General features: G+C 49.8%; 1 protein-coding gene across 2 annotated transcripts; it reads left to right on the top strand.

The window, feature by feature from the left end:
* Positions 1–549: 549 nt before the first annotated feature.
* UQCRC1 (ubiquinol-cytochrome c reductase core protein 1) lies at positions 550–9,391 on the top strand. Of its 2 annotated transcripts, none has more exons than XM_068907197.1 (13): positions 550–660; positions 1,233–1,373; positions 1,750–1,836; positions 2,771–2,900; positions 3,691–3,889; positions 4,548–4,627; positions 4,776–4,891; positions 5,310–5,453; positions 5,747–5,907; positions 6,973–7,058; positions 7,569–7,657; positions 8,211–8,286; positions 9,157–9,391. In XM_068907197.1, the coding sequence occupies exons 1-13, from the start codon at positions 637–639 to the stop codon at positions 9,219–9,221; spliced, it is 1,398 nt and encodes a 465-aa protein (XP_068763298.1). In that variant the 5' UTR covers positions 550–636; the 3' UTR covers positions 9,222–9,391. The 2 variants fall into 2 exon arrangements, with proteins under 2 accessions (XP_068763298.1, XP_068763297.1); XM_068907196.1 differs by having other exon boundaries at positions 551–708.
* The last annotated feature ends 102 nt before the right edge of the window (positions 9,392–9,493 follow it).

The following is a 9,493-nucleotide window of genomic DNA, read 5'->3' as shown; positions in this document are numbered from 1 at the left end:
AGCTGGGCTAGGACCCCCCCCGCACCCCTGCTCAGCTGGGACCCCCCCCACCCCACTGCATGGGGACCCCACAGCATCCCTGCTGGGCTCAGCTGGGCTGGGACCCCCCCCCGCACCCCTGCTCAGCTGGGACCCCCCCACACCCCACTGCATGGGGACCCCACAGCATCCCTGCTGGGCTCAGCTGGGCTGGGACCCCCCCCGCACCCCTGCTCAGCTGGGACCCCCCTCCCACCCCACTGCATGGGGACCCCACAGCATCCCTGCTGGGCTCTGCTGGGCTGGGACCCCCCCCCCGCACCCCTGCTCAGCTGGGACCCCTCCCACCCCACTGCATGGGGACCCCACAGCATCCCCGCAGGGCTGGGACCCCACCCCGCACCCTGCCGCGACGCCCTCCCGACACCAGGGGGCGCCGCCGCACCCCCGCGCCCGCTTCTGCGCGTGCGTTCCCTGCCCGGCACCTGGCATCTGGCTGCCCCCGCTCACCTCCCTTAATGCGCATGCGCACCCACCGGCCCAACACCCCCCCCCCCCCCCGGCTTGGGCTCATGCACATGCGCCTCGCCAACTGTCTGTTTCCTCTCTCTTGCGCATGCGCTCTTGAGCCCGCTCCGTCGGCGGCCAAGTGTCAAGATGGCGGCGTCCTCTATGTGCCGGGTGGGCTGCGCGGCCGGGCGGGCCCTCCTGCGGGGCCCCCGCTGCCCCGTGAGTCCCCGCGGCCGGCGGAGGGGGCGGCGGCGGCGAGGGGGGAGCGGCAAGGGGAGCGGGCGACCCCGCGGGGCACAGCCCCCGCCTGCCGGCCGGCCGGCCGGCCGGGCAAGGTCACGGGGACGCGGCGGCCTGCGGGGAATTCGCCATGGAAACCGCCCCCCCCCCCCAACACCCCCCGGTGCCGGGGCCGTTCTCGGCCTTGGCCCCGCTGCGGGGCTCGCCAGGGCCTGCTGTCCGTTCCCCTCCTCCTGTGGGGAAACCGGGGTTTGACTGGCTTTGTGGGACTCCGTAGCGTTTTCCAGTATCTGTTTAATGTTTGAAATCCTTGCCAACTCCCAGTCGGCTGCGTCCTTACGATTAAGTGTAGGTGGGTAGGTAAGGGTGCGCCTCAGGAGCTGCCAAACACAGGTTTGAAAGAGCTCATCTCACCCAGCTTTGTTCATTTCTGGGCCTGGCAGTCTGCCTTGTTACAGAAAGCAGTTGCTATTTAATCGTGGTAATGGCTTTTTTTTTTCTAGGCAGCCTTACTGACTTTGACAAGGAACCGAGGTGTTGCTACCTATGCCCAAGCCCTCCAGAATATTCCTGAAACACAAGTCACCACTCTGGAAAATGGTCTCCGTGTAGCTTCGGAGGAGTCTAATCAGCCAACATGTACGGTAAGTTCAAGGTAGTCTGAGGAAGTACTCAAAATAGTTCAGCTTTGCCTAGTCTGTAACTGGTCTTCCAAAAGTAACAAACCCATATTTGAACCAAAGTTTGTGGCAGACCCTTTCTTTGGTTAGCTGGTCAGAGCATAAGTGATGAGTAATTATTATACCTTGGGCAAAACTATCAAAGGTTCTTGTGATACTGCTAGGTTAAAGAATCTAAATATGTACTGCAAACCATCAGTTGCTGGTGCTCGTTCTTATTTTGGTACTACTAGTGTAGTGCCTGTGGAGTAGAGTTCTCTTCCTTGCCATTATACGTATGGGCTTGAATGTGATGTTTGTTTTATTTTCTAATATATGTACTTGATGCTTTTTCTGTTAGGTGGGTGTGTGGATTGGGGTGGGGAGCCGCCATGAAGATGAGAAGAACAATGGAGCTGGTTACTTCCTGGAACATCTGGCATTTAAGGTAAAGCAGTATGCTTTACTAGCGTAGGACTGTGCGGAGATCTGTTCTAGATAACTACTTAAAAAAAACAACAAAAAAACTTTTACAAAGGCACCTACCTTATATGGTGCTCTGTGTTTGAATATCTGGCAAGCTGCAAGCGTGCATGAATTACGGCAACTCTTATTTACTAATATCAGTATTTCCCCTCTTAAAGGAAGGAAATTGTAAGTAATGACTGAGACTGAGTCTCTAACCCTGCGGTTCTGATTCATGACGGTCCCAGCTCCTCTGTAGCACACGCAAACAGGACTATGTTAGGAAACATTTCTTCAGGTTAGCAGGCAGAGCTCAAAGCAGCATTTCCTGTAGGTGTTTACTTTTCAGTGGTTTTGTTAGTGGACTGGCAAAGTTTGGAGACTACAGCTCTTACTTTCCTAATAACGTAACTGTCTGCTGAACAGCGCTTTATATGCGCGTACCAGGGCAGAAGGCCTCTACGACTGGGACTTACTGAGTCCCATCCAGCCTATGCCATCATGGGCAACTGCAGCATCTGATTCAGTCCTGAAGAGTCAAGCTCTATTTTAGAAGTATTTTTCTGTTCCTATTGGAAGGTTTCTCCAGAATATTGGTACTTGGATGGCTAGAGACTTGCTTCTCGTTTCTGGTTCTGGTATATTCTTGATTTACTTCTACTGATGTGTTCTTCAGCCACCACTGTCCGTTAGCTTAAGCTTAGCTTCTCCTTTCCTTTTGTGTTCTTACTGGTCTTTCAAAATACATCTCAACCTTTCTTTAATTAGGGTAAGTAAACTAAGTTTTAACTCTCTTATTTTCTGCAGTTGCTTTTGGCTTTTGTGAGTGAAGTGACGGTTTTTACTGTTTTAGCTCTTTAGCTTGCCCAGAAGGAAATTTGGCCGTTTCCTAGTTACATTTAACTGGTTTCTTTCAGGGCACAAAGAAGCGTCCTTGCGCTGCCTTTGAGAAGGAAGTGGAGAGTATGGGTGCGCACCTTAATGGGTACACCTCGCGTGAGCAGACTGCCTATTACATAAAAGCCCTGTCCAAGGACATGCCCAAAGGTAGGATGGCTGGTGGACAACGTCTGATTCAGGGACTGAGGACTAAGCAAGCGTGTGGGTATGTGTGTGGGTATGTATGTGTGCCTCCCCCACCAGCATCCTTTCTAACAACAGACCGAGGAACGAAGTTGTGGCTGAGCAGTAAATTGTAGGTTCTAGGCGACAGCAAAAGAGACTGCTGCCGAAAAATGGTACTTCAAGGCTGCGAGCTAGTGTGTTCCTAAAACCAGCTTTTGCAAAGTTCTTAGTGTCATGTTGCACTATGTCGTGAGAAAAGAGGGGAAGTTTCAGTAATCTGTGGTTGTTTTATGGATTTGCGAAAATCAGATCAATGACGACGACTGTGTCACTGTGCTATCGTGTGCATACTCCTATTTGTGTCACATGTTCAGGAGTTGTGGATTTGAGTTAGAGCCAATTTGCGGGCCCCACTGTAGATGCGGCAAGCTCTCTGCAAGGGTTCAGCTTGTTTCTGCACTGTACCCCTGCTTCTGTTGTGCTCCACTTTTTGCACTCGTATTCCTGCTTTCTGCTTGCACTGATGAGCTATCAAGGGTGTGTAGCATGCAAAACTGGAGGTTTCTTCATGCCAGAGCAGTGTTGTTTGTCTCTCTTCGACTCTATGGGAAAGGGTATTACACGTTTTTGTTATGTTGCTTCCCTTCCCCAGCACGGTTTGATGCTCACCCTTCATGCCTGTGCCCCTGCAGCTTTGTGTGTCTTTTCTCCTTTCAGCAGCGCTGGGTAGCAGTCAGGCAGTGGGATTGTTAATGTAGGAAATATGTTGCAGTTGTTGAACTTCTGGCTGACATCGTGCAGAACTGTGCGCTGGAGGAGTCTCAGATTGAGAAGGAACGCGGTGTCATCCTTCAGGAGTTGAAAGAAATTGACAACAACTTGACAGATGTTACCTTCGATTACCTTCATGCCACTGCTTTCCAGGGGACTGCACTGGGCCGCACTGTTGAGGGGACCACTGAGAACATCAAGTGAGCAACGGATTGAATGCGGTACACAGGCCACAGGTTCAATCCTTAGGGTGCATGACTCCCTCTTCTCATTAATGGTGACTGCACAAGGGAACCAGTCCAGGGTGTGTGCAAGGAGCAAATGGCGCTGTACGCAGCGGTGATCTGCTCTCATGGGCTTTTCACTTTGTCTTGACTGTGTTTTCCCACTTGGTGCTGGTGAAAGTGTAGTAGTGCACACGTTCTTCTTCAGAATTACCCTTCACATAAGACGTGCGAGGCCAGTAGGGTCCTGGTCAAACCTTCTCCTATGCTTATCAGCTTGGCACCTCCTAGAGAGTTTAAGAACTAGGGGTGCTCACTAGAGCAGCAGCCTAAAGCAGACGCCTGCTAGGCCGTTGGTAGCCCGGGGACCAGAGGCTGATGCTTGCCTAGTCTGCATTTGAACTCTGTCCTTAACGCTCTGTCTTGGCCACCTGTTTCCATTCTCTGTGTTCTAGAATTACAGCATGGGGAAAACACAGCCACTGCAGTCGTGCTTCTAGAAAGTATTGTTACTCCAAAATTAAGACAAACACACACATCGCTGCTGTCTCTCTGCTGTACTTCAGCTTCCCATAAGTCTCTCATCCTTCCATCTTTGAGTTGCTAGTATATTAAGTCTCTTTGTGCTCTCTAGGCACCTGACTCGTGCAGATCTAACTTCATATGTCGATACTCACTACAAGGCACCTCGTATGGTCCTGGCAGCTGCTGGAGGTAAGCCCTAGGTCGTTGTGACTTTAGGAAGCCTGGATATTTTCAACCTGGCGAGCAAACCCCTGTCGTATAGGGCTGTTATCTTTAACGTAAAATAAGATGATTTTGTTAAATGAAGCTGTTTAAGATTGCAAATTTCTTTTGTCAGGTATTTCGCACAAGGAGCTGGTAGATGTAGCTAAGCAGCACTTCAGTGGAGTGCCGTTTACTTACAAAGAGGATGCTGTGCCTATTCTCCCACGCTGCCGCTTCACTGGGAGTGAGGTAAAGTTGTTTTGGTCCTTAGCAGAGCAAGCAGCTGCTGCCAAACTGTTGAGTGAACGTGAAACCAGGCATAGTTCCTTTTGGAGGAGCAACCTGCTGGTATATCTCAGAGGAGCTAACGCGTGAACAGGCAGTAGCTTGGTAGTGCCCTGACACTACGTTCTTGGGGCTTGTTGCTGCGGTGTGTTGAGCGTTAGATAGGACCAAAATCCTTTAGTAACGTGAGGCTGTTGCTTGCATCGTTTACTTGGAAAACTGAAACCAGAGGCAACTGGTTCATGCTCAGCTCTGCCTAAGACAATTTGATTTTCCTGGGATAATATCAGGTCCTCCAGTTTGTCCACCTGGCTTTGGTTTTGTCTGCAGTTTGCTGCATGGTGCTCATGCAGCTCTCCCCTGCTCCCTGTTGGTTTTCTAGATCCGTGTCAGAGATGATGCTCTGCCCCATGCCCATATTGCTCTTGCTGTGGAGGGGCCAGGATGGGCTGATCCAGACAACGTCGTCCTCCTTGTGGCTAACTCTATCATTGGACGCTATGACCGCACGTTTGGAGGTGGTAAGGTAAGGGACTTGGGAATGTGTCTGGGAAAGCCCGGAGCCCTTTAATATAATTAATTTTGGAGTCCTTGGCTGGATGTGCTAATGGGATGCTATTGTGTTTGTCTTCAGATGGTGAAATGGTCAGGAATCTAGAAAGTAGGACAGAAATATAATCGGGGCTCATCCAGGACAGTTCTTGGGATGTGTTATGCTCTGTGCTGTCTGTGGTCTTTGTGAAAACAGCCCAATTGGAGGGGATTTAAGCTCTGAAGAAGCTTTTATATTGCAATGGCTGAGAGTATCTTTATTTACAGAATCAGTCCAGCAGGCTGGCTGCGCTTGCTGTGGAGCATAAACTCTGCCACAGTTTCCAAACGTTCAACACCTCCTACTCTGATACCGGCCTCTTTGGTTTCCATTTTGTTTCTGATCCTCTGTCCATAGACGATATGCTGTATTGCGCTCAGGGCGAGTGGTAAGTAGGCCTTCAGCAAAAGTTTCTGTTTAAGATCTGATCCTCTCATGGGAATCTGAGTTGGTGAAACTCATATTAGATCTTCAGAGCACTGTGTCTATGTGAACTGTTTGATAACTCAGGTTTTGGTCAAATCATCCTACAAGGGGTTTCTGTAACTGTCTTGGGATGTGGCTTTCGAGAGAAACAGATATGGGGAGTTGTTTCTTTTCATCAAACCGCGGTTGCTAGTTTCGTCCTTTGGCCTGGTCAGGTTTTTGGTGCATGATTTCCAAGTTTTAGCATTGAGATATGGATTTTTTTTTTTTTTTTATATCCAAGTGAGGTTGTTCCTTAGGGAAAAGGTCCTCCCAGATGCCCAAGAGAGACTTTATCTCCATTGTTTCTTTAAACTTAAAAAAGCAGGCAGAATTCTTGCATTCACAACTGTCATGTTGTGGCTGATAAATGCCTCGCTGCTGGGGCCATCCCAGGGTTAGGAGGCCTTCTGTCTATTTGTCTTACTGTATATGTGTATATCCCGGTAATGGTTAGAGGCTACAGCTGAGATTCAGAGCCATGCTGTGCTGTGTATGGAGCAGATGGAGTTAGCCCTTGCCCCAGAGACCTTATTGTTGGCAGGGGAGAAAGGGATTTAGCAGCTGGAGTCCTAACAGACTATGTAGAACTGCCTTGTTCTTTCAGCACCAGTTTCCATAGCAGCTGGCCCTCTGTGGGAATAGCTGACAGGCCGACTCTTGTGATAGCCTACCGCAGACCCCTTGCCTGGTGGCTAAGCTAGAGCCGGCACCAAGGTTGCCTAGACCTTTGTGAGTGTAACTCAGCACGTAAAGTGTTGGCTGATGCTCCCTGCCTGTAAGCTTGAACTCTTTTTCTCACCTCCTACTGTTCAGTGCTCCCCTGTTCTTAGCTACTCTGCAGTGGTCAAGGCTGAGTCTAGGCTGCAAGAGAAATGTTGAAATTGGCTTATTTCTGCAGGGGCTTGGGAAGGGGAGGGGTTCACTTTCTCTCTGAGTAGACAGGCACCTTTAAGAGCTTTAGTGGTCTTTTCCATCTCCTTTCCAGGATGCGTCTGTGCACGAGTACCACAGAGTCAGAGGTGAAGAGAGCCAAGAACTTACTCCGAAATGCCATGGTGGCTCAGCTGGATGGTATGTTCTGGTTTATGGCGTGATCACTACATGGCTTTCAGAGAGATGCCACTCCTGTCCCTCCTGGGGAGCAGGAATTCTTTGCTAAACATCACAGTACTACAGGCAGGCCTTGAGCAAAATTCCCTCTGTTCTGCTCTGTGTTCCTCTTGCTGTGTTGTCAAAGCATCTCATCCCAGCCTGCTGTGCTCCGAGCTGGCCCTGATTGTAAACTTCTGGTCGTTCTGCGGCTCGGAGTGCTGAGCTCGCGTGCTGCTTGGTAAAGTTAATATGAGACCCTTCAACTGGTCTTTATTAGCTGTACACAGTTCTGGAGACCAGGGAGAATCTCTGTGTTGCTTAACTCTTGCTGGAACTGCTTGGAATGGTAACTACAACTGTGCTTTTTGTCAGAAGCTGTTTAATGGCTAGAGTTGGTTCTATCTGCTTTCTCCAAACTGATGATCAAGCTGTGAAATTCTGGAAGGCTTTTTGTTTGGCTTACAATGTGATGTCTTCAACGTTTCCTAGGTACTACCCCAGTGTGTGAGAGTATTGGAAGCCATCTCTTAAACTATGGACGCCGTATCCCTCTGGAGGAATGGGATGCCAGGATTGCTGTAAGTATCACTTACTTTTTGGGGTACCCGAGCATACTTGGTGTCTTAGTCTGCTGCAGTGGCATGACGCTTACTTATCCCTTAGCCAAGTTAGCCAAGCTATCTGGAGTCGAGGCAGTCAGCTCATTGATGCTGATACACGTATGTTAGAATTTGTGATATCAGCTCTCTGTATCTCGTGTCCCTGTGGCTGGATTCAGTCTGTCCCAGAAAGAGGGCGTATGGCTGTGTTAAGCCACACAACTTGAAATCCTGTATCGTTTTCCCTAGAGGTGGCCGCTGTCTAGTTTGTGTAATTCTGCCGCCACTGTAACCCTTGTAAAACTGCAGTTGTTGGATGCTCCATGTAAGGCATTCTTCTGAGAGAACAGAAGACATGGCAGTCCACCATCCTTGTGGTGGATGAGAACTAGGCAGTTGGTTCAGGTGGCCCCAAAGGGTCTGACAGTGCGTTTTTAATGGTCTTGATATATAACGGCAACAGTAACTTGCAACTTGGAGAAATGCATGTCTGCCAGAAGGGTCATTGACAGCTTTTTTTGATGCTTATTAGGCTGTTGACGCAAGAATGGTGCGGGAGGTCTGCAGTAAATACATCTATGACAAATGCCCAGCAGTTGCAGCAGTTGGTAAGTGACCAGGCGATTAGTATGTGGTAGCTCAAAAAAACCAGGTGGTCAGGAGCTGAGCGGAAGCAAGGTGCGGGCACTTTTCACACGTCTCTTCTGGTCTCTTAACCGCTCTGGTTCTTTTGCTGTTATCTTCCTACCTCTGTGTGTTAAATGTGCCGAGGCATGTTTGCTGGGAGATCGAACCCGCAGATGATGGAGGCACAGTGGCAGTGAGCTGCTGGCCATCCTCCCAACTCTCTGCTTGCGGTGGAGCTGTGACTCACAGTGGGAGTCCCAGAGCTGGGTGGGGACCCAGCAGTATCTGCCAGGCGTCCTTACCCTGGGGTCACGATGGTTTATGTAAAGGAAGTAAAGGGGCCTGATTCTTTTGTGCTGCTCTGACATGTCTGTCTGGCCAAGGACAAATTCCTCTTGGAAAACCTGCCTGAACAGCTAGCTCAGCGCTGCTCTGCTGCCTCCTTCCTGTGTGTAGTCGATTCCCCTCCTCCATGCAGCTGTTTCCTCTGGGCCTACAAAGTAGAGGAGTTTGGAAAAGGGAGAGGATTTTCAAACAGGAAGTTGCAGTGAACTTATCAAAATCTCTGCAACTTGTATTTCGTACCTGCACGTGAAGGTGTATTCAGCATTGTGGAGCATCAGAAGAAAGCAAATTATTCTGAGGAAACTAGCAATGGTTTCTCTGTCAGGACATGGTTTCCGTCAGTTTTTCTGATGCATATTTGAGCTGTAGTTGCCTGGTTGTGTGTGTAGCTGTTCTGGATTCTGAGCATGGTCTGCTCCGCCACTGTCCGCTCCAAGAACGTGGGAAACGGTAGCACAGGGTTTTCAGCTACCTCTCCAGTGACTAACTCTGTTCTGCTCACTCAGGTCCCATTGAACAGCTCTTGGATTACAACCGTATCCGCAGTGCCATGTACTGGATTCGTTTCTAGCATGTGTCCCTGCAGGATGGAAATAGTGAAGCTGTGGACTGTGACAGGGCTCCTGAGGTTCTGTCTGGCTCTGAATGTCTTGTGCACCAGGGACGAGAACAGTCCTGTCAAAATGGCTGTCGTCTTGGTGTTATATGTGTAATAATAAAAATAAATATATCCTAAATGGAGTCGGCTCTGCTGGGAGTTACTGTGTCTTGCTGGACTGTGTGTAGGGAGGATCAACCTTTCCAAGTTGGTGCTGTATTGGGCCAGTAAGTCTTGATTTGTCT

This window comes from Struthio camelus, chromosome 14 (assembly GCF_040807025.1).
Source record: "Struthio camelus isolate bStrCam1 chromosome 14, bStrCam1.hap1, whole genome shotgun sequence".
Classification (NCBI taxonomy): Eukaryota; Metazoa; Chordata; class Aves; order Struthioniformes; family Struthionidae; genus Struthio; species Struthio camelus.
This window is presented reverse-complemented; position numbering and strand designations above follow the sequence as displayed.